This window comes from Neurospora tetrasperma, assembly GCF_000213175.1.
Source record: "Neurospora tetrasperma FGSC 2508 unplaced genomic scaffold NEUTE1scaffold_3, whole genome shotgun sequence".
NCBI classification, from domain to species: Eukaryota; Fungi; Ascomycota; class Sordariomycetes; order Sordariales; family Sordariaceae; genus Neurospora; species Neurospora tetrasperma.
In genome coordinates, this window is record NW_009799101.1 from 4659741 (window position 1) to 4682962 (window position 23222).

Here is a 23222-nt window from a genome sequence, read left to right on the forward strand (position 1 = left end):
CAACAACCACCGTGACTGCTTACTTGCCTTGTTTACTTGCAACCTACGGCTTCTTTTCCCCTTCCAATACTTGACACTTGCCTTGAATTGCCTTGTGTGCCACGCTGGCAACATCGACCGCTGTAGCAGCCTTTGGGTCAACAGTCTTGAGCCTATCAGTTGAATTGAGCGACAATTGCTTGCTGATTTATTCCGAGTACCCAGATCCCAATAACGCAACCCAACGAACAGCGACCATGACCGCAACCGTACCGTCCATCGAACCAACGACAAACATGTCGCCGACCTGTCACGCGTGCGGTCAGCTCCTCGGCCAGATCAAAGCTCCCATTCTCGATCTCGTTCCGCCGGCAGAAGCAACGGAAAAGAAGAAAGAGAACAAGCTAAACGAGATGGCAAAAGTCAACAACACGATCGGCCCAGGGCTGCCCAAGGTACTTGGAACCCTACTTGACTACGTTCAAGAGTGGATTCCTGGCTATCACTTTGTCAAGCGAGTGCTCGAAAACTTTTACAGAAAGACAAGTCCTCCGACGGCTCTTGCGATTTCCCCGGTCCATACGGTTACCTCCTCCAACCCCATCGTCAGCATTGCCGAAAAGCGAAAAAGGCCGAAACACGTGAAAAAGCCTAAAAGTACTCCGGCAAACCCCGTTCAAGGAAGACCTCCAAAGTCCAAGCTGCCAGTGCCGGCCTCGACCTTCGAACGTCTTCAGATCGAGAAAGGAACTGTTCATGCACCTCAATGCCTGTCGGTCTTCCTCAGGATCAACGTCGGTCGTATAGGAATGGCCAGCTTTCACGGTCCTGGACGGCTGTTGACCCGCTGGTAGCTGAAGCAAACGGAGTTCTGTACAATAATTAGGGCCACATCTTCTTCTGGGTTTTGCTCGGAATCGGGGAGGACAAACTCGCGGATTCAACCAATGCTGTATCATTGTCCGCCTATGCCGAAGGAATGACTGAATTGGAGGAGAGGGATGACATTATGTTTAGTGATGCCATATGTATTAGTGGGTCAAAGTACACGGAGCAACGAAGCATGAGGAGCGAACTACATTTCAGCCGATAAAGGTATGGCAGTGCTGGCAAACACTAGCCGGTATACACAGTCACTCGTGCGGTTCAGGCGGTGATCTAGCAGAGGGCATGTTCATTACCGCAGCAGAGGTACAAACAAGTTCATCAAGTTCTATTTTATTTCTATCTTCCGTATTGAATGGTCACGCTTTTACCCTCCCTGTTCTTGCCCCCTCTCAGTTCCTGTTCTCGTTACCTGCCCAGCCCCAGCCCCAGCTCCCCCTCCACCTCCTCCAGATCCTCCCCCTCCTCCCCCAATCACAACCTCAGCATCACCACCAGAACTCAAACTTAAACTCAACCTTGAACCGGAACTCGAACTTGGATCCACACCCGTAGTCATTGCACTATTACCATTCGTCCAATAACTATCAGGCAAACCTACCGAAACGACGGGGGGCGCTACGTTGTTATTTGGTCCTGGTCCTGGTCCGCCTCTACTGGTACGTGTACCGCGACCTGCAGCAGCCGCAGCAGCAGCCATGGCGCGTTGAGTGAAGATGGAGTAGGATGGGGGTCCTATTGCTGTTGCTCTTTCACTTGCGGTTCCCCTTGGCCTTCCCCTTCCGCCGCTGGAGTTGTTGGAGCCGTTGGAGCCGTTGACGCCGTTGACGCCATTGACACCGTTGACGCCGTTAGGGGAGCCATGAGAGCCATGAGAGCTGTAAACGCTTTGGGATCCACGAACACCATTAAAACCATTCGTAGAGCCATCTGAAAAGCTAGCATATCCGCTGTACGCAATAACTCCATGACCTCGACCCCTAGGAACGCCACGTGACGACCGGCTATAATGGTTTGAGCCGTGGTGGGTTGAGCTGTACTGGTGGTTTACAAGAGGGTAGTTATTGTAGTAATGCTCACTATCTCCACCACTACCAAGGGGTGAACCAAGGGGTGAACCATTATGTGTGTCGTACCCACCTCTAGGAGTCGCTCTGGAACCTCTCATATTCCCATTTATCGTCATCCTGCCTCTAGCTCTACCACTACTTCTAGCTCTACCTCTACTTGTAGCATAATCGCTACCTCTAGCACTACTGCTTTCTCTACTTCTGGTCGGCGACATCGGTTGCAAGGCAGGTGATCCCAGACTTAAGGGACTGGGACTGGGCCCAGTGATTACCGGACCGCGCGGGATGGGTGTCAGAGGGGAGTTGGCGTTGCGTGTGGTGGTGGTTGTGGTGGTGGTTACTAGGATGCCGCCTAGAGTGCCGGTGCCGTTGGTGGTGCTGTTGGTGCCGTTGGTGGTAGAGGAGGTAGAGGAGGTGGTAGAAGAGGTGGTGAAGGGGTCGTTGGGGCTACTAGAAGTGAACAAGTCTGAGGTGGATGAGGAGGATGATGAGGAGGGACGGGGGTTACCGTTTGTGCCGTTTGTGCCGTTGGTAGAGGCATGGGGGTTACGCCGTCGGGAGACGGAGGAGAGGGATTGCTCGTGGTCGGTTGAGGTGGTGTAGGCTTGGGAGGGTGCCATTTTTACCTTTTACCCATTGGGTTGAGGTCGGGGGTAGATGGGAAGGGAATTACTGGGGGAGTGAAAGGGGCTGGTGATGAGGGACTGGAGTGTTCAGAGGGGAGGATGAGCTGTTACTTGGTGTTGGTGGAGGTGAAGTAGCTGTCCTTTTAAGCCTCAATGATACACATGCTATCACTTGCTGTTGTTACATTTGGAGATGGAGGAGTCATGAGTACAGGTGAGTCAAGTCAAGATGCGGTTTGTATTGAGTATGTGTTCACGAGAATCAGGGAGAGCAATCACTCCTAGATGACTACCATATCTCATTTTCAACCTCTTTCCCTGCCTCAAAATTCCCCCATTCTTTTCGCAAGGCCGGGCAGCGAGTAATTGACTTTTCAGAGGAGAGTGACCACCCTCATATCATAATATCACAACCAGACGACTTCCACTTTATCGCCTCCATTACCACTCCGGACTCAAGAGGCAGGCTTGCGGGAGATTGGGAGTGATTGTGAGTGATTGGGGATTGCTGAAATGAGGTTTGACAGGAGGACATGTTTTCCTTTTTGACTAATAAAGGGAGATGACACTGATTAGGGATTATCTAGTGGCTTGCCAGCGTTTGTTTGATCAGCACGAAGAGATTGTGGAGGGCAGGTAGGTCTTTCCCCATCTGATGTGTCCCCTTATCAATACAGTATCTTTCAATGTTAATGCCGGCCGCAAGTGTCCCCGTTTTGCAAGTTTCTCCGGTCCGCCTTCCCCTCTAACTGTGCTCCACGTCCTTCTCCTTTCATGTTTTCAATCCAGACACCCAATCGTATTTTCCTGCCAACGCTCGACCTAAACCGCGATCAATCCTCACCACTCTCGCTTCTTACGACGCCCTCCTCAACTTATCAAAAATGCTCGTCGTCCAGATCTCTGGTCCATCTCCCGTGATTCAAACGCAAACATTATCCCGAGCCGGAGCTCCAATTGCGCGGTGAGCAAGACCTTTCGAGACCCCGCACCTAAATATCTCCTCCATGAGATCACCGCCATTCAGACTCCCAAAAGATAAAGAAACCCTGACGTGACCGACGAGCGACCACGAGCGACCACGAGCGACGCCAGATCCAGCCCATCAGACGACGAAACGCCACTTCAGTTCCGACACTCTGCGTCGCCCAAGATCCGCGAATTTCGAGCAGGGTACAGCAACTGGCGGCGTCGAATGTCTAGGAACAGGCGGAGCCAACACCGCCCGCTTGAGCCCGAAGCGCAGTTGCCTAACCGGGCAGTGGAAGGCGTTGAGATTTCGAACTTCGATCGCCTTGGCCCGGCGGAGGACGACCGTGTTTACGGCTGAATTCGCGACGATCAAGGCTTTGGAATCGGGCTCCTCCGGAATGGGCGGTAGTCTGTGAAAGCTGTGTTGGGTGAGGACCTTCAGCTTTGCCGACTTGGCCAGAGTCGGAGGTTCGGGACATGGCAGGGACGGCATAGGCTGGCTTGTTGACTTCTTTTGACGGACAAAGGGAGGCTGTGGTTTTGCTGGGTGGTCGGACCCGCGGTGACGGTTGATGGTGTTGGCCACGGGGGTGACTGTGTGGCCGGCTTCGCTGTTGCCGTTGATGGTCTGAATCATGGACCGGACTCGACCCTTTGCCGCAAGGAGATCCCGACGGACCTTGGTCGCCGAGTGCGAGAGTGGGCGTGTGCTGGAGCGGGAAGGGAGCAGGTGAGGTGCTGCTTGCTTTGGATTTTGTGGTTTCTCTGGCTTCTCGATCTCGATGCTGGTGGGTGGAAGTTCGACTTTGTCACTGATGCCCACCGGATGATGTTCCCCTTGAATGTTGAGGGCCTTCAACATGCGACTGACCTGACCTTGCGCGGCCTGGTACTCCTCACGTATTTGGCGGCATTCCTCTATCGCCTCCTTGATCTCCGACTTGAACAGGATCCAATCCTTCGTGGCGTCTGCGGTAACCATATCGACCTTATCAGTCTTCGCGCCATGCTTGGTCTCGTCGATACAGCGATTCTAAAAATCTACCATCAGCAACTCTTCGATGTCGGCATAGTTATCGTTTCTTCCACCCCTCGGCAAGAACGATTGGATCATTAGCTGCTCGGGGTCATCCTTGGACTTGTTGGCATCCGACTTCTCCACATACACCATCAACAAATCGAGAGTATTGCCAAACTTATCGTCCCTTCCACTTACCGGTACAGAGATTCGAAGCCCTGGCTGTTGGTGGTATTGTTCTATTTCAAGAACCTCGCTCTTCCGCTGCGCCCCTTTACCCTGGCCCCTTAATTTACGGCAGCGACCGCAGACGCCTCGCTCGACATCGTTCTCGCGTTGCGGCTGCTCGCCACAAGCGAAGCGGCTCTTGATGTACACCTTGCCATCGATATCAACATCCGACTGGGTGCTGTCATTGCTCATGGGCGCCGGATTGCATATGAACCGGCGGAACTCTGTGTGCCCACAGGCCTTGTACAACTTCGTCCGGTAGAAGCACATCTTTAATGGGAGAACTGTGGACACTGACGAAGTTTTGCTGACACGGAAGAGATGGCTTAAGATGGGTGCTATCAGAACTATGATTGCAAGATGTGTGGTTGTGGAATATCACTGCTGACGTGCGCGAATGAGTCCGGCTCGGATGATGATATGTGATGATGATGGAAGCTAGGAGGAGGAGGGTCAAGTCTCTTTCAATGCTCAATGCGATATACCTAAGGTGCTCCAGGTTGACTGTCACCTAGTGGTGACCGTGGACTCTTCCACGATGGCGAACATGTGGTTGCCATCGTTACGGTGTTGTCGCTCTCTGCGATGAACAAGATCACTATTCAGAACCTGGATGGCCGCCGACGTCAACATACAACGACAACTGACAGTATATACCAGAAGACCGACTTTGTTCAGCGATTTCGATAGCGACAGACCGAGGACTTCAGCATGAATATAATGGCATTCTTACAATTCATCCACCCTGCATGAACATCACAACACGGCAACCACAGCAGCATCCACCAACACATTCATATCAGCAATAACCTGCTTTCCATTGCAACCAAACTTGTTAAGACCGTCAAACAAAACACCAACAAGCCATTGTCAAACTTTGCGCCTCGCTTTACGCTTGCTAGTCGTCGACATGTGTACATTCACCAGAACAGCCTTCAAGATGTGTGGGCACACAGAGTACCGAGGGGCTCGTTGCAGCCCCCCGGTCGTCCAGAAGCACAACATGCATGAGTTGTGCAAGAAGACCCCGATATATCTTCAGAGTACGAAGAACGGGATCTGCACACAGTGCCGAACGAAGAACTGGGAGGCGAGCATGGCTAAAAGTAGCAATATTCCGGATGCAAAGGAGCGACATGGCAACAAGGGCGCTCGCCCCGACCTGACTGTCGGCTGCAAGGACGAGGTTTCCCATCATGTTAGCACACCTGCAACCCAGCACGATAACTTCCAAGCTGATACACAGAAACAGGACAAAGCAGCAAAGTCCAACATCATTGGCATTGAACTCAATGGTCGACCCAGGCCCTCCTGTCAGTTGACCGAGCATTTCAGCTCTCCTCTGCGAGAGTTCGCCCCAAGACACCAAGAACCGAAGATCATTAGAAACAAGCGAAAGATCAACGCAAATTCTGAGTTCAAAACAAGCGAACAAAGGGAAGCATTGCGTGGTCCGAGGGTCTTGCCGGGATTGCATCCAACCACCAAAAAGAGCTGGAATCTCATCGCTGTCACCAAGCCTTTGCGCGAAGACGAAGAGAAAAGAGTGGGACTGCATGGGCCGAGGGACTTGCCGACGACTCAACACACCATCAAAGAGGATTGGAACCTCATGACTGTGACTAACCCGGTGCGTAGAGGCGACGGAGGGAAGTTGCGCCTACGTGGACCAAACCCCTTCCCAGCCACTTCTCCCTGCCCGACAACAAACCCAGCTGTCAATGGCTTTGGTGCTCGCGGCCGAACAGCCTGCGCGCCTCTCGTCCTCCAGGAAGTCGATAAACCCAAAAACCGGAAGGTCCAGGAAGCAGCTGGAGAGCAGTTCCTCCACCGGCTCCAAGATGCGATACCTCCTCTACCAATGTCCTATAAGCCGATCCTCACCGGCCGACACCCGCTGCACCGCCCGTTGCCGCCAATCCCAGACGAAAACGATCCCAAGCCAGATACGGACGACCAACCACCTCCGGTCCCGCCGCACGTGGTGCTACATCGAAGGAAAGCCATCACTTTGCACGCGCATGACGAGTCTGGCTCACCTATTGAACGGTACTCACCGGCTCCAGACGCTCCAGTAGGCACCTACTTTGGCCGAGAAACTGTGCACTACGGCTGGCAACCTGCGAGATGTGATACTGTTTGTAGCTCATTCACGGAGTAGTCAGGCAGTATTAGAACTCTTCTACACCCAGCATTCTGATGAATGGCCCGGCCAGTGTTCTGAGTTTTGCTACATGTCATGAGCGGGACGGAGACGAGGACAGGAGTATGTCAGGGCTTCGGTGGGGCTTGCCAACAACCACTACACTGGATGTGATAATGGTGTGGAATCATCACAGAGCTATACTTCCTGGAGCATGAGGGGGGAGGAGACACAGGGAGTGACGGACGTTGAAGGGGAGGTGGCGGAAGTGGAAGGCGGGGTGGAGCTGCGAGATGGAAGGATGTATGGGATAACTGGCATCTGCCAGGCATAAGGGAAGGGCTCACACAAGACCCGCACATCGATCTAGGTGTTTTTGTTGGAATCCACAACCAAGTTCGGCAATGAACACACAGTTAACCGGCATTGAGAGCCTGATCTTCGTTATAGACACCCAGAATGTGACTCCCTGTGATTGAGACTACCTCTACATATAACACTCTGGACGTGCACATGCTCATCGAAATGGAAGTTTCCCAACTTTTGATAATCTTTTTGTTCCTATTCTACAGTCCCTTTTTTACAGATGTTACAATAATGGTTACAAAACTCGAGTGTCCCTCCCATTCTCGGCAGCCCGTAGTAATCCCGGAATAACCGCCCTCTTCCAAACAACCCAATCCTCCCTTCCTTTCCGAGTCCCTTCCCACACTCTTAATCATAGGTATCCAAATAATCCCCTCCCCCAACTTGTCCCTCCTTCAGGTATTCCTCGTATCATCCCCTCAATTGGTCCTAACCCGATCCAACAACCTCCACCCCCTCGAACCTTCTCTCATATCCTCCCCTTTCCACTTCTCCCCTTTATGTTTCCATTCATCCCCCTCCCCTCCAGCGCACTGAGTCCGTCCATGTCCCGACCCGCTAACCGCATCACAATCCCCCGCCATAGACAACGACATGCTCCTCGACATGCTCCTTCGCATCCTCACCCGCGGCCTTCGTTTCAACGGACACGGCTCTTCAGGGATGGGCGTAAGCGGACGAAGTTTGAGTTTGTTTTTAAAGTTTGACACGGAGCGGTGGTATGTTGGTCTGCTTGGGGGTCTGTTGGCGCTGTTTGGAGGATATGGATGAGGAGAGGGAATGCAGAAGGAGGGTTTGGTGGGGGTTGTTGTTGGTGATGGTGATGGTGCCCCTGGTGTGGATACCTCTAAAGGTGATGGTGATGTCGGTGTTGGGGGGAATGTGGGGGATGTGGATAATAAAGGTGTGGATGAAGATGGTGAGAGGGGGGATCGCAGACTGGGTCGAAGAGGGATGGCGCGCGCGTCGGTGGGGAGGAGAGGAAGGGGTTTATGTTTTTTTGGCCCACGTGTTGCAGTTGTTGTTGTTGTGGGTTCATGTTTGAGACTTTGGAGGACAAAGGATTGAGGGCTTTTGGTTATGGGATCCAAAAAGTTGGCGGTCTTGGTGGGAAGTTGCTGTTGTCTTTTGGAAGGAGGGTTGAGACTAGCAGCTGGCTTTGGTGGTGCAGGGATGTTGAAAGTGACTGCTATGGGACTGGGTGTCCTGCTGTTGTTGTCGTCGTCGCTGTCGCTGTTGTTGATGACGATGTGTCGCTGCTGCTCTCGGATGTTGTTGTTGATCACTTGGGGCTTGTGGCTGTTGACGGTCAAAACCCGATAATGGAAGTGCGGTTCATCACCAGAGAAACAGGGGAGCGGACCTTTTGAAGAGTTGCCATGCAGCTGTCTAAAGTGTGGCCCGGATTCGCGCCCGCCGGCTGCGATGGACTCGTTGTCCCATGTTTTGGTGCCGGTTTCTGTTTGGACTTCTTCATCATCATCATCCTGTTGTTCGCCGCCGGTTGCAGTTGCTGTGAAGCCCGAGGCAAGTTGGCGTTCCAGATCGCGAATCCTGTCGAGAGCGGCTTGGATCTTTTGTTCTTGTTGGCGGAAGATCTTTTCGGTGTTGGCGAGACGTTGGGCGAGTTCGGCGTCGGATTCTTGCTTGCTGTCGTCACGGATTGACCAGTGGGAGTGAGAAAAGTAGTCGTCGGCAATGGGGTTGATTTTCTTCTCTTCTGTTGTTGGTGGGCTGAGAGGGGGTGGAGGTGTGTTGAGCTTCTCCTCGGTGGGTAAGTGGAGGAAAGTGCGGTGCGTAGAGGTAGAGGTAGGTTGAATCTCAACTTGTAGGGGTATGTCCTTCTTCGAGATTGGCATGTCCTCTGCTTTCTTCGTGCTGCCGAACTTGGTGGCGAGTCCAGCGACAAAACCCCCCTTCTTTTCGTCGTCCTTCCGGATCGGCGCGCTGAAGCGGATTTCCTCGACGTGGGTGGCCTTCTCCGCCCGCACGGCCTTCTTCTCCTCTGTCTGGTGGAAGCTGAAAGCACGTCTGGGTCGCACGTCTTCTACCCTGGGCTCCTTCTGTGCTGCGAGGTCCTCCACTTCCTTGGCAGGCCGCTTCGTGTTGGTGGTGGTGGCCTCCTTCTTGGTTTCAATCCAGCTTGGTCTTTCGAGCTTTTGCTTCTCAGCCTTTGTGCCCTTTTCTTCCTTCTTGGAAGTGACCGTTGCTGTAGTGGGTTGGGCCTCTTGCCAAGTCACCGACCCATCCGGGTTGATAACCTTTTCCCATCGAATGATTCCGGTTCCGAGGACCTCTCTCCTCCGCGGCATGCCCGTAAAGACCAATCCTCCGCCACGACCCATCGCGAAGGCCGGATAACCGTGGGTTGCCGGGATTGTTGTTGTTGTTGTTGTTGTTGTTGTATAGTTGTAAAAGAATGTGTTATTGTGTTGTTGGTGTTTCGCTGTTGGGTATATGGTCGACAGTTATCTTCATGGTGGCAAACAAAGTAGTATGGTCGCCGGTATGACTGCCTCTGTGACGGTCGTTTCTGTCGCTATCATGTTCTCGTTGTCCCTGTCGTGGTGCTTGGTGATAGCATTCCTCTTGTTGTTCGGCGCCCGTGTGGTGGTAGTTGCAGCAGCAGTAGCAGTAGCAGTAGCAGTAGCAAGTCGGGTTGGCATTGCACCGGCAGCTCGAGACATGAGGTGATCAGCGGGAATATGTAGGGCTGCCGGACCGGAGATAACGAGCAGGCATAGGGGGCATGTACACATTTGTAGGGCGAGATCATGAAATGGGGACGGGCCAGGTGTAATATAACGACAGGCGAGATATTTTGGGAGGCTGAGGGGACGTCTACCGAGTTACCGAGATCACGGTCGGGATAAGCGAGCGGGAAGCCGGGAGCCAAAAATAGAGGAGACTGGAAGCGGAAATGTCCCCTGTCGATCCGGCCAATTTGCCTGATCAATAGTACGGGGAACGTCGGCATAGCAACACATCCTCCAGTTCTTGACCTGTGGGGGGTTCGTTGGCTGCTTCCATGGGTTGTGGAAAGTTCCATGTCGGTGTGGGGAGGTGGACGGTTGGAGTCGTCGATCGATCTTTTTGGAAGTTATTTGGGCAAATCACCGCGTCGACAACGATAGAAGGTTTAACCGAAAGAGGACGATGAGGTGATTTCTTGAGTGATACGATTCCTGCATTAGGATCATTACTCATCAAAGAGACATCTTACGATTCGTCAGAAATGAAGAGTGTCTGTCAAAGTCCAACGGCTCGCTTACATGAAAAAAGCAGATCCTCACAAGGCATTTTTCTTCAGTCAACAAGTCAACAACACGGCGATGGTTGGACGCCCACAACGCATTGACTCCTCTGAAACCCGTGTCAGACTATGAAGAGGACTTACAGAATATCTAACTTTACTCAGTCTAGTCCATATTGCTCTGGTGGTGTTACCAGTGTTTGGAGTCGGGTCCTGGACCTGGTGAGAGAACCAACTTTTTTTGTGGGAAGCGAGACCGATAAGGCAACTGAAGTCAGGGGAAAAACACAGTGCGATTCCAGACCCACCATGCAATTTCGGCCACAGTACGCTAGAGAGATGGGCCTCTTGAAAGAACATGATTTCCGCAAATGGAATAGAATAGGTACTTAATCCATGGGTGCCATGGGGGGGGATACACATTGGGGAAAAGCCCGTACCCACCCTTGGTTACTACGGGGCGCAACAACAATGCGGACGACGACGACGACGACATCCACTTTGACTTGGGTGTCGATGTCGATTTGACATGGTGTCTACTGCTACGTGGGATCGAAGGGTGTTTGGACTTGTGAAGGCCGAGGTACGTAGTACTGTACTGTACTGTATGATACTAGGAACGATGAACAATGCAGCACAGTGCGATACTACCTTGCCTAGTGTAATCTCCTTCCACTACTACGTACCTTACTTACCGTACATTGTACACTACCATTTTACAACGGCACCCAGGAAAGAAACATAGGGGAAATAATAAAGACGTCCCGTTGAATGACAATGATGACACATGATGACGAAATCCTGTCCGCAAGCCATAATGGGTAGTTGAACCGGACTCGAACTCGCTTCAATTCATTCTCGTTCGTTTTTTTCTTTTTTCTTTTTTTTTTCTTTTTTCTTACTTCCCGTTCAGTACCGCAACCCAGCGCTATAACTACTACCATACCCTGTGCTACTACTACTACATAAATGCCGAAAAAGCCACGCAGCAGCAGATCCGAAAATACCACCAATCCTTGCTACCTCACCCTACACCAACCGGCCCAAATAACCTTTTTCGTTGCTTCTTCCTCCCCTCGGTACACCTTATCCTTTCTGCAACCCCAACAATAATACCTAATCCATCAAGCAACCTCCTCCTATTGAACATTTTCGGTAACGGTACCCCGTACTCCGAATCCCTCCGAAGGGTCAAATGCCGAGGCATCCGCGTCTTCCATCTCCCAAAGTTCATGCACCGTCGCCATCTGGCTCGGAAACCCTTCAAACTTCCAAGCGGGCGGGTTTCACCGAGGGGATTGCATTGTCGGACTATGACGCAAAAGAGATTGGCCTGACTTTGGGTGTCGCTGGTGAAACTGCCCCTGAGGACACGGACGCTTTGAAGGCCCAGAGTAGGTATGTGACCTGTTGATAGCTTGCGCTTGGTCGGAGGATTGACCGGCGGCACTTCGGGCACGCACGCTGGCTTGGTAGCCACTTCCGACCAGACTGACTTGACCTGTGGGAAGTGGGTGATGGAGAGTCTCGTCGGCTTCACCGTCCTTACTGTCGATGACACCAATCGGGACCACAGGCTCTAGCGACGCAGGGTCGGTTTGATTCGAGACTTGACTGGCACCTTAAAGGTGATCGGTCCTTCAGCGCTTGATCGGAACTTTGGGCGCGACCGATTTGGCTGCCACTTGCGACCACGAGAGTGTCTTGGTCGGAGTTGGGGCCGATTTCTCGATCTCGATTGATTTGGAGCCCTGCCGACGGAGGGTCGAGTCGACGGGAGGCTTTGGCAGCTTGGGTGTCGCGGGTGACACTGCCTTCGGAGATACCTGGGTTGCCGGACGCTGGGCTTGAGGCTGGGCCTTCTTCTCCTTCTTGAGCGTGACGGGTGCCTTGGCCGCCGGGACCTCGGGAACGGCCGGCTTGGTCACGGGTGGCGTAACCGATACTCTTGTGAAGGATGACTTAACCGGCAATTTGGGTACGGCTGGCACGACTGACACGGCTGGCACGACTGGCACGACTGACCTGGTAGCCACCTGTGACCACGAGAGTGTCTTGGCCTGAACGGGCGCAGGGACAACCGCCAGGGGACCCAGTCGCTGGTGTGGGATCGGCTCGACCCTGGGCAACCTGAGCTTCAGTAGCAAGAGCTCGCCGTTCTCGTCGATCGACTCCAGTCCATGCTGTGGGTGGAATCGGTGGCCGCCGATGATGCGACGCTTTGTGCCCTTGGATAGGGCCTTGGTGTCCTGGTAGACCTGGAAGTCCTTGGGCAAGGGGGTGTAGGTGTACACCCGCTGCTTCTTGTGCTTCCACTCCGTCCTTGCCTTCATTACCTCCCTGGTATTCCAGCTCACGGGTTTCTCGAAGGAGCCGCAGATTGAAAAGGAAGGAGACTATTTGCCGTGTCGAAGTTAGTTGACTGCTACGGAGGTCCTTGACAACAGGATGCCCACTGACCTTGGCAGGTGAATCCCTGATGCTGACATTATTCTTGCCCTTTTTCTTGCCCTTCTTTCCCTTCTTTTTCACGACAACCGACCAGGGAATCTCGTCGGAATCTGTCGAAGACGACGTCGGAAAGGGCAACGCGGCCTGCTTGGGGGAACTGGGGAGGGTGAATGTCTGTTTCTCTCGGCGTTAGTTCCCCTTTACTGCTGACAAACGACGAGGGGTCTGGGATGCTCGCTGACCTCGCCGGACAATATCTCGAGTTCAAGGTGGGCTTCCTGCAGGACGGCAGCCCAGCGGGCGCTCGGTTGTGATTTCTCGGGAGGCGACATCGTTGGCGATGATGGTTTTTTGAGGTAGAGAGATGGTTTGATGCGTTGGAAAAAGAAGGGTCGGTTCCAATGTTCCAGAGGAAGGTAAGTTGTGGTTGAGAAATGGATGAAGGAGGACATGGAAGTTCGAGTCGAGGTTCCGACTTTAAATCGTCGTCGCCAGATCTATCTTGTCAGGTTAGCTGTCGCCTGCCGGTGAATGGAATAAACGGATTAAATTCCAGGTCGCATATTTGGTCAGCACAGGAAAGCGCAGGATCAAGGTTCTGTTTTCGCCTTCTCCGCTTAAACACCGAACAGTATTACTTTTCGCGAGTCAGAGGGCCCAGCTCGTAGGTAGGTAGTTGTTTCCGATCTCAGCATGGAAGTATGACAGCGGCATGGACTTCAACACCGAAGGGCGTCGTAGGAAGTCCGTCTAATGAAAATTTGCGGAAGTGGATGCAGGTGGAAAGATGCAATGAATGCTTTCCAAAGCGGATAGGGGAAAATCTAGCAGGTGCATCTCAACGCACGCAGGTTCCGGTGATCTAACCAACTGGACGTGCCTATATGTCGACGCATGTAGTGTAGAGATATCTAGGTAGGTACATATCTGCATGCTGGAGTCGGGCATATGCCTGATGATAAAAGAAACTTTTCTCCATCTTCCGGCCTGGATTTCTCAAGGTTCTACTGTGAGTGCCTCAGAAAGAAAAAATGTCTGCGTCGTTTGGGAACTCGGATGTGCACGAGGGTATACCATCACCTTCACATATTATGTTGTCCATGGTTTTTGCTCCAATGTCTGTTTTCTTCTAGAGATCTCTTGATGTGTCTCCTATCATGATCTTCTTTCCATTTTCTATTCCCGGAAATACCATCCCAGCTGAAATGCTTCCTTTTTGTCCCCACCTCCCATAACTCCCGTCAGCAGCTGGTAACTTCTGCTCCTACCAACCCTCTACCAACCCCGTAGGCGTCACCATCGTCTTCTTTCTCGGGCACTATACGGCTCTTCCCAAGCCATGAACAGGAACCGTGGGCTTAGACAACATTCCGCACCAGGGTGTTTGGAAGTAGTCGCCCTAAACCCCAGCCACCGTGCACCCAGAGGTAGTTTCAATCATCCGGCAATATATCCTCATGTATATGGTCCAGCTGATAGAACTCGTAGCCAACGATACCTCTAGTACAGCACTTTTTTGTTCAAAAACCTTCAGCAGGTCCTGTAGGGGCAAAAGTTCCTCGTGGGCGTCTGAATGTCTTTTTCCAAGGTTATGGTTTGGTATTGGGGTCAAGCCTGCGGTTGTGTTTGTAATTGCGCTTGATCTCGATGATAAACCCCCGTTTTTGTTGGGCCTTGATGGCTATGGGCACGAGCGACGAGCGAGTTGCGTAAAGAGAGGGAGCACATCCGACAATGTCTGGAGGGCTTGTTGAGGGTGTCTTGCTTTTGTGTATGTGGTTGCCTGCGACGAGGTGGCTTCTGGGCACTGCTGCAATCAAAATGAGGGGATGCAGGTACCAAATCCAGCCCAGGTACTTCGGCGTTTCACTCTTTGAGCTTTAGCCCGTTGTGGCGCGTTCCTCGGCGTCCACCTAACTCGTCTGTTATTGTTGTTAGAAGCTTCTTAATAGGAGGCAATAGTGGAGGAAACTTCGAGGATGAAACTCACAATGTCCTCAGCACGCGCCTTCTCCAAGGCCTTTCGATGTTCCACGCAACGATGGCAGAAGCCGAACTCAATCCTCTTTTTGTCCTTCTTTGGTCTTGGACAAGTAATGATCCGGTTAAGATGGGCAGGCTTGATGAACCCAAACTTGCGTTTGAACTTTTTTTGGGCACCGACCCTGCAGAGCCACTCTTGGGATGTGCTATGGCCACAAATTGTGAAGGTTTTGTGGATGTAAAAGCACATCTCGAAGAAAATCGTAGTTAGAGATGGGCCACTTGAATCCTTACTGAATACTGATGGGTGGAATATGTGCTGGTTGCAGGCCGTCGGCTAGAAGCACTGCTTCAAGTCAACGATATTCGTTTTGATAGTCGGATGTACTGGATTTATAGCAGGAGGATTGAAGTCAGGCCACAGGATATTGCACCTTGGTGCCCCGCGCCATACTCCCATCCCGATCGAAGGCTGACCTTTACCAGCGAGTGAATTGTCTTGAGCCTCTGTATATGATTGCAAACGCATTGTTGCCAGTTTGACCGCTCCTCTTACGCCCGTTGCCGCCGTTAGTGTTCCGATGTTGACGAACCTTGAGCATCGCCGTCACTTCAGATGATACACCGGCGGCATGTTGAGTCGTTGACCCACGATAGGCGGGCGATCAACTGCTAAACTGAAAGACCTGAGCATGCTGCTGCTGTTCGTGGAGCAATTAGTCAAGAACTCGGCAAGATCTTGAACACCAGGAGACCTACTGGGGGCTTTTGACAAGCACGGCGTATATATGATTCCAGAATCCAGAGCAACGAGACCTGCAGTGCTTCATCTCACATCCACCCCCTCCTGCCTCCTCCCAAACAACCCCACACATTCCCAACATCTTCCGTCTCTTGAGTGCCCTCCCACTGCCTCTCTTCATACGTCAACCAAAAGTTGATTTTGACATCCCTTCCCTCCATTCTCCCCAGGCATAACGAGCAATAGCCAAACTCGATGCGGTCGACAATCTTCAGGTTCCAATTACAAGCCCCGGGAGTGCGGAAACAGGCCACGATGTCCTTGGGAGCTTCGGGAACGGTGATGGTTTCGATCCAGGGGCCTGAGGCAAAAACGCAGGGCTCACGGCGGCGGGTGTGGTGGGTGCAGATTGTGTGGAGGGTCATTATTATTGTGCACATTTTGGTGGTGAGTGGGTTGAATGAGGAGGAAAGGAGATGTAGATAGTGTATATCCATGGGCTTTTAAATATTGCGGCCTGAAGAACATTGGTGAGTCTACTGACCACGTCAGTCGGAGTCACAAATGTATTGGACCGGGAAATCGTCATGGAGGTTTCCCTCAAGTTCAAGATGGAGGAGATTGAATAAGGAAAGCATGTCGCGCGCTTAGTTGATTCGGATGGCAAATCGCAAATGTAGATGTAACGGAGAGGAAGGTGATGTGTCAACGAAGATTGAGCCAGAGAAATCATCCATCTCTCTGATCATGTCAGCCATCGTCGTCGCCCAGGTGGACGCACGGGAGGAGGTACGTGGGGTCCTTGAGCAGGATGTCGTAGAATAAGATGCGATACTATCAGCAGTAGGGCGTTTTTCGGCGAGCATCTGTTAGTGGAGTAACAGTATGCCGAAGCAAGCGATCACATTAAATCACAAACAACACAACCACGGGCTTAACACTGAAGAACTCATCCGTAAACTCATTATCTGTAGGTTTCGAACCTTTCCTCTTTCTCATCCAGATTTCACCCAAGTTCCCGCCAACTTCGGTCGCGCATCGTTGCCGGACTGTGCCGCCTACAATTCTTTCCTTTTCGGTTCCCTTCATCATCACCGGCAGGCATTCCTGCATCTCATTCTTTCCGCCCATTGTACTTTACACAACTTTACACTCTTCCGCTTCCAATTCTCCTTGTCTTTTTCCCTCTCTCCATCTCCAAATTGCTGACATTTGCCCATTCTCAGACAAACCAATCCTTCCAACGCAGCTGTCCACGACTCGCGCGACCGACTTCTTGGCCGGCACCCGACGACCGAAACGTCGAACCACGACTCCCAAGACCACAACCGACCGGTGGTCCACACTGCCGATTCCTGCTCTTCTCCAGCTCTGCATCCACCGCCGCGCAATCGTCCCCCATTCCTCGATCGTTTCCTACCGGTCACGACACTTTCCATCGTCAACATGCGCTACCATGCTGCAGCGATCAAGATCGTCGTGGTGAGACCAGAGACAATCGTCGCAGCCGCAATCCGGCGAGCAAGAAGCCAAATCTGATGAACAGAGCGTCAGCACGTCGTGCCACAACTGCGCTTGAAGTGCGGGAGTGTCTTCGGCTTGCACCGAGTCGTTGCTTTGGAGGATGGAAGTCTTGGAGCCGGAAGCATAAGCGTTGTTGTCGCTACTGTCGCTAGGATGGCTTTTCGCTGTGTGAAATGACGAGGTGCTGGCTGAGCCCGTGCCGCTCACGGGGGAGCCAGCATCAGCGCCAGGCCCGGAAGCACTGATACCGATGACAGCACGAAGCGGGACATATCGGCTTGGCTGGGTCTTCGTAACGTGGTAGGATGCAGTGGAAGACACCGGTATTTTGGACTTGTATCGATCACGACCAACGGAACCACCTTCGGGGCGCGAGACGGGGATCCTGGAGATGCTGTTTTGGGCTCTGTCGATTGCGGGTCCATTGACCGTATACCTTGCCAAGTCCGCCACCTTGGAAGTCTTGCATAGGTCCACACGGCCAGAAATAGCAGAGGGACCACAAGGAGGCTTCACATCCTCTTCACCGTCAATAATAGCGCCACAGCTGCTACTGGTACTGATCTCACTCCAAAAGCTCTTGACGGCGTGGAAGGAAGAGCTCGACGCTGAGCTCGCGATCGGCAGCTTGGAGACATGGGTCTTGGATGGAGGAGTGGAAGCACGATCAACGGCAGAAGTCGCGTCACTTGGACCCGGATCTGACTTGATGGGAGAGGAAGTCTTGGATGAAGAAGAATGGCGATTCTTGTTACTGCCACTGCTGATGTCACTCCAGAAACTTTTCGCGGACTGGAATGAAGAGGTTGAGGAGGATGATGGAAGCGATGGTTCGCTATTCTCGGCCACGACCACGGCGGAAGTGGGCCTGGCTTCGGGAAGATGGGGAGGGACGGTGCCCCGACGTCTAGGCTTTTCCTTCAAGTATGAGAAGGAGGTTGGTTGACATAGGGAGGGTTGCTCTTGGGTGATCAGGGTAACAGGGCGCTGCTCAGGACGGCGGCTATCGGGGCTGAGGGTGATAACCTCGGGTTGGCCTTCAAAGGAGAAACTCCTAGCTGGTGGCTTGGCCTTGTACCTGGAAGTCAGCGTGGTCAATTCTCCCCAGGGATCGGTGATATCTTACCTGGATTGCCGGAGCGGAACTAGAAGAGGGAATGGTCTTTGGCGATTGGCGTGTTGACGTATTGGTGGGCGAAATTCGCAGCGGAGCCGGCATTGCCTGAGGAATGAGGGGACTCAGGGGCCGTTGAAGAGACTGGGCATCTTGAGGCGCCAATACCAACTCGATGGTGAAGCTCGGAGTTGGACGACGGTCGAAACGGGACGGCTTGGAGGTTTTCACGCCTGCACCGCGGCGCTTGGGTCGTGGGATGCTTGAAGGCCTGTACCGGCGGATGGTACAAGACCGGTTTTCCCCTAGAGTTTCGTTCCCATCGTTCTTCGGTTTCTCAGAGTCCCTCCTATTTCTCTCCGATCTTATCCTTTCCGGAGTTGGTTGTTCAAGCGGATCTGCCCATCGTACCGTCTTCTTCGTTATGCGCCGCGCCGAAGCACGAGGATGTGGTGTTGTCGCCCGGGTCCGGGGAGGGGGAGGGGATCTGATCCTCCTTCTCAAGTCGTCGATTAAGGGGCTGTCGCCCTTTGGGTAGGCTTCGGCGACATCATCTTGGCGGCGGTGCTCGACCTGGTGCGGAGTCGGACGTCTGTACCGAGATCCGGGGTATGCATGTGACCCTTCCGTCGTGCCGTCTCTTTTCTTCGAGGTGTTCGACTGAGGCAGGGGTTGACCTTCCCGACGTGCGGTTCGCAGTTCGTGGAAGCGATCTGGCTTCTTGTCCGAGGTGTCTGATCGGTGCAGGGGCTGAACACCCTCCTTGCGCGCTGTGCGCAGCTCGTCAAAGTGATTGAAGGTAGACATCTAGTAGTTCTTAGCATCTCGTGGACTTTATACTATCTCGATGCTGAGAAGGAGGCTACCTTGTTATGGTGTAATAATGTTGCGATGTTGTGGTCGTGGTTGAGCAAGGTGCGTTCGATCATTTGTCGGATTGCGATGACGATGATGCAAGAAGAGAACAATCACCGTCCCTCACACCTACGAATCGATGGGATATATCCCATGGCCAAGGTTGACTGTCACCACCGTTGACCATGGTCGCCTCCTCTGAACAACGTTCGTCTCCATGGCGACTGGTGGTTTTGTTTGCCTAAAATGGTGAACAGCTGTGAACAGCAACACGGTTCATGAACATCAGAATTCGCGAATAACAGTGACCGTTGACTCCCACCACTGTTCAAGGACAGGCAGTATCGCAAACATGAGGGGGTTACTAGTATCTATGAGTGGTAAAAGAACAGGAAAGATCAGAACGATGATCAAAAAGTGTTCAATAAACCTGTTATACAGTCGCGAAGGGAATAGGCACGGGAGGAGACACTCGTTGAGAAAAAGACTTCGGCTTAACTTGTGACGGATATATAAAATACAGATGTCCTGTTCGATTCATATATCCCAGCTCCGAGTCCATTGATGCTCGTCTCCTATTTCCGGGCAGTGAAAATGGTTGTCGCGACGGCATGGATGGTTGGACAACTAAAGTGAGTAAGATGTATACCTATCTTAAGTGCTGCCTTTTTCGGTGGCTTCCTGTTAGTGAGGTAACAGTCTGTCAAAGGCACGCGATTGGAGTACCTATTAACGGGACCGACATCATCACTGTCATCACTAGGTACGCACATCAGAGCACAATCAACAAGTTAAACGCAATAAAGAGGAGGATAACCCAAGTTTCATCATTTGTACCTGCATCGAGGACTATAAATCTCTCCTTCCGTCCTGAAGACGGCTTCCTCTGTTCACATAGCCGGGTCTGGTTAGGTTACCCTCATTTCCGGCAGGCATGCTGTGCATCTCACCTCTCCTTCCGGCTCCCATGACCTGCATAGTTCCTCCTTCTGTTTTCCTTCCTTTCTCTATCATTTATTTCTTGCCCAAGTCTCTTCCGATTCCATCTACGCCCTCCTCGCCCTACACTTCCGGCTCTCCCCAACTGTCGCCACAGTGCTGCAGCCCGCTACATCCTTTTCATTGCTCCAGTGGCAATCGTCGCAGTCGCAGTACCGCTCTTCTGGAGGCACTGAGGAGGAGTCCGAGCAACAGAAGTTCATGAGTTCATTCCAGAGCTCGGATTGGACGGTCGGGATGTATTCAGCTGTCATAGAGGTACAGCTGGCGGTCATTGAGCTTGGGTTGCTGGTAACGATGTTACTCGTGCTGGTGTTGTTGGAACCGCTGAGGTGGCTTTTCGCAGTGTGGTAACTCGTTGAGGAGCTGGCAGTACTCTTGGAAGCGCTACTGATACTGGAGGAGCCATCCCGGGAATGCTCTTGAATATGTAGCTGGAGGGAAGAGGTCGTGCTCTTGCTACATCCGCCAGATGCGGTCCTTTCACGCTTTGCTACCTCTAGATGATAAGGCAACACCGACGAGCTCCGAGGTAACCGGGACCCACTCGTGACGCGCGCGGCAGTCGACGACACCGAGCCACTCACGCCAACCTTACTACGAGCACCACGCTTCTCGCTCGAGCGAGTATCTCGATTGACCGTAGAGGTATATTTGGACAGTCTCGACACCATCGACGTCTTGGACAAATCCTTGTCCTTGCTACTACTACTGTTGAGCATGGACAAAGCAGGCTTAGAACTGAGGTCGGGACCAGGTCCGGACACGATAGCGCCACAGCTGCTGGAAGTGCTGAGGCCGCTCCAGAAAGACTTCGCCGAATGGAAGGACGAGACAGAGGCTGACGAGGGTAGTGCCTTCGGTTTGGATGGACTACTGTAACCGGGAAGAGCATCTACTGTGACACCAGGCTTGGAAGTAATGGACTTATTGGAAGTACTGCGGTCACTGTCACTACCGCTGGCACTGGTACTACTACCCTTCTCCTTCCAAAAGGTTTTTACGTCATGGAAGAATGGAGTGAAAGATAAATTGGGTAGTAGAGAGCCAGTTAGTTCAGGTTTGGTCGTCAGAGGGGAGCAGGAAGCAGCTGGAGAAAGGTTCTTGAGTTCGCTGCCATCTTCCGCACCACATGCAGCTGGTCCACGCTCGGCATTAGGGGATGTCGGACGGGTCCTGGTGGTACCGGCACGCTTGGGCTTCGTTTGCAGGTATGAGGTTGACTCATACTGCGACAAGTTGTTTCTGGTGATGGCGGATGGGCGATTCTGCTGGACAGAGCGGGAGCTAACGGTAATCACCTCTGGCCTGTGATCGAACGAGAAGTCTCGTGCTGCTGTTTTGCTCTGGAAGATAAAGTGGTTAGCTTGATTGGCCCTATCTCATCTTCGTCTGGGATGTTAGCAGTGGCTTACCGTAATTGCTGGGACAGGAGTTGATGATGGGATAGCGTTGATCCGGGTTTGGCGGTGAGAGAGCTGCAACGGCGCGGGAACGGCTGGAGGTATGAGGGGGCTTAGTGGTCGTTCTGGAATGACTATCTGCCTCGGCTTTTCCGACGTCATGATGGTGCGCTTTGGTCTGGGGATGGACGAGCGCCTGTCTCGGCGCAAAGTGCAGGGTTTGACTTTCTGCGATGCTGATGTGTCATCGCTCTTCTGCTTGGCTGGCGCTTCTGAGAAATCTTCAAGTGAATCCTCCTCTTTCTGTGTTGACTTCTCATCCTCCTGCTGGATTGCTTGACTCCTCTTCATAGCTGACTTCTTCTTCGATGGTGCGGGCACTGGAATGCTTTTCTGCTCGGGCGACTCCTGCTCTAATGGATCAGTCCACTGGACTGCTTTCTCCTCCTTTCTGCGGCGTGATTTGGTGGCACTGGGATGAGGGGTGGGGGCCCGAGTGCGAGTAAGCGTCCATGTCGATGATTGTGATCTACCTCTCGGCGAGTCGGCTGGCGGACTGTCATCTTTAGAGGCGCGTACTCCTTCGTGCCGATAGTGCTCAATCGAGTATGGGGTTGGATGACGAAGTCGAGATTGGTTGGCCTTGGGGGACTCGGGCCTCTCGCCGACGACGGCGAGCTTGCTGAGTTGGCGATAGAGCATCCTGATATCCCTACTGAAATCTTTGATAAGCGAGGATACCGATGAATAGGTGGCGATTGCGGCGTTGCAGTGTTGCGTTCGTCGGTTGTGGGTGGTGGTCCACCGAGACAAGTTTGTATTGTCACTGTTGTTGTGATAATGCAAGAAGAGAACCATCCCCATCCCTCCCACTGACGGAATCCATGGGATATACCCCATGGTCAAGGTCGACAGTCGCAGTGAGCTGTCGGTATGGTGACTGTTGTTGCTATTTACTTCATAACCTGTCTTTCTGCCGAACTTCAGCACTGTTCATGAACATAACTCCAAGGCAGCAAGGCTGAAGAGGGAGGTAGGTAGTATGTTCAACGCCAATCTTCATTCAGTTACTGGTCTTACGTGATAGAGGTAGAGGTTGAACGACGAAGGTAGCGGCTAGGTTTTAACACATACATATATATATATATATACGGTTGTAGACGATACCTTACCTCTATGCTATAGACGATGCGGGCCGAGTTGAGGCAGCACTGGCCAGAACACCATGATCCGTCAACTCAAATAACAGGGTAGGGGAGAAACATCACGGCGATTTTGGACCGTCAAGCCAAAAAGCAAGAGTAACGCTGACAAGGCCGATTCGACATTTGGCACACGATTTTCCGAGGGGAACCAGAAGGAACAAATACTGTAACAAGATCCTCAGTTGAACTTACTCGGGACACTCGGCGATAAGAGTACATTAGCGGACAAATGACTTATATGGATGAAGATTAATATGAATAATATTGAATGAGCATCAGATCCACATACTCTATGGTAGCCCACTTCGAGATTCTTCGTTCAGTTTTAGGAGGTGAAAATGAGCGTCGCCGATGGCATTGCCAATCGAGAGTACAGTGTACACGACGGTCACCCAGCCAAGAT

At 52.4% G+C, this 23222-nt stretch overlaps 10 protein-coding genes across 10 annotated transcripts; 2 read left to right on the forward strand and 8 right to left on the reverse strand.

Annotated features, from left to right (window-relative positions):
• Positions 1 to 446: 446 nt before the first annotated feature.
• Positions 447 to 2554, reverse strand: NEUTE1DRAFT_101261 (uncharacterized protein; the record flags this gene model as incomplete). The annotated part of the gene is made up of 5 exons (XM_009853153.1): positions 447 to 478; positions 701 to 815; positions 1466 to 1898; positions 2001 to 2004; positions 2110 to 2554. 5 exons carry the CDS (start codon positions 2552 to 2554, stop codon positions 447 to 449), a joined length of 1029 nt encoding a protein of 342 aa, XP_009851455.1.
• A 1111-nt stretch (positions 2555 to 3665) lies between these two features.
• On the reverse strand, positions 3666 to 5051 carry NEUTE1DRAFT_101262 (uncharacterized protein; the record flags this gene model as incomplete). Its single annotated transcript, XM_009853154.1, has 2 exons — positions 3666 to 4501; positions 4622 to 5051. The coding sequence occupies 2 exons, from the start codon at positions 5049 to 5051 to the stop codon at positions 3666 to 3668; spliced, it is 1266 nt and encodes a 421-aa protein (XP_009851456.1).
• Positions 5052 to 5691: 640 nt separating this feature from the next.
• Positions 5692 to 6942, forward strand: NEUTE1DRAFT_110536 (uncharacterized protein; the record flags this gene model as incomplete). Its single annotated transcript, XM_009853155.1, has 1 exon — positions 5692 to 6942. The coding sequence occupies one exon, from the start codon at positions 5692 to 5694 to the stop codon at positions 6940 to 6942; it is 1251 nt and encodes a 416-aa protein (XP_009851457.1).
• A 1289-nt stretch (positions 6943 to 8231) lies between these two features.
• NEUTE1DRAFT_22188 (uncharacterized protein) lies at positions 8232 to 9977 on the reverse strand (the record flags this gene model as incomplete). Its single annotated transcript, XM_009851912.1, has 2 exons — positions 8232 to 9499; positions 9779 to 9977. Coding segments are annotated over 2 exons (1467 nt in total), but the record flags the coding sequence as incomplete, so codon positions are not given.
• A 1761-nt stretch (positions 9978 to 11738) lies between these two features.
• On the forward strand, positions 11739 to 12126 carry NEUTE1DRAFT_138156 (uncharacterized protein; the record flags this gene model as incomplete). Its single annotated transcript, XM_009853156.1, has 2 exons — positions 11739 to 11937; positions 12020 to 12126. The coding sequence occupies 2 exons, from the start codon at positions 11739 to 11741 to the stop codon at positions 12124 to 12126; spliced, it is 306 nt and encodes a 101-aa protein (XP_009851458.1).
• Positions 12127 to 12183: 57 nt separating this feature from the next.
• On the reverse strand, positions 12184 to 13326 carry NEUTE1DRAFT_101263 (uncharacterized protein; the record flags this gene model as incomplete). Its single annotated transcript, XM_009853157.1, has 3 exons — positions 12184 to 12939; positions 13004 to 13168; positions 13237 to 13326. 3 exons carry the CDS (start codon positions 13324 to 13326, stop codon positions 12184 to 12186), a joined length of 1011 nt encoding a protein of 336 aa, XP_009851459.1.
• Positions 13327 to 14874: 1548 nt separating this feature from the next.
• On the reverse strand, positions 14875 to 15227 carry NEUTE1DRAFT_138158 (uncharacterized protein; the record flags this gene model as incomplete). The annotated part of the gene is made up of 2 exons (XM_009853158.1): positions 14875 to 14907; positions 14985 to 15227. 2 exons carry the CDS (start codon positions 15225 to 15227, stop codon positions 14875 to 14877), a joined length of 276 nt encoding a protein of 91 aa, XP_009851460.1.
• A 357-nt stretch (positions 15228 to 15584) lies between these two features.
• On the reverse strand, positions 15585 to 16144 carry NEUTE1DRAFT_138159 (uncharacterized protein; the record flags this gene model as incomplete). The annotated part of the gene is made up of 2 exons (XM_009853159.1): positions 15585 to 15678; positions 15813 to 16144. 2 exons carry the CDS (start codon positions 16142 to 16144, stop codon positions 15585 to 15587), a joined length of 426 nt encoding a protein of 141 aa, XP_009851461.1.
• Positions 16145 to 17135: 991 nt separating this feature from the next.
• NEUTE1DRAFT_110539 (uncharacterized protein) lies at positions 17136 to 19399 on the reverse strand (the record flags this gene model as incomplete). The annotated part of the gene is made up of 3 exons (XM_009853160.1): positions 17136 to 18314; positions 18370 to 19164; positions 19346 to 19399. The coding sequence occupies 3 exons, from the start codon at positions 19397 to 19399 to the stop codon at positions 17136 to 17138; spliced, it is 2028 nt and encodes a 675-aa protein (XP_009851462.1).
• An 859-nt stretch (positions 19400 to 20258) lies between these two features.
• NEUTE1DRAFT_41123 (uncharacterized protein) lies at positions 20259 to 22316 on the reverse strand (the record flags this gene model as incomplete). The annotated part of the gene is made up of 4 exons (XM_009851927.1): positions 20259 to 20736; positions 20872 to 21109; positions 21341 to 21557; positions 21627 to 22316. 4 exons carry the CDS (start codon positions 22314 to 22316, stop codon positions 20259 to 20261), a joined length of 1623 nt encoding a protein of 540 aa, XP_009850229.1.
• Between the last annotated feature and the right edge of the window lie 906 nt (positions 22317 to 23222).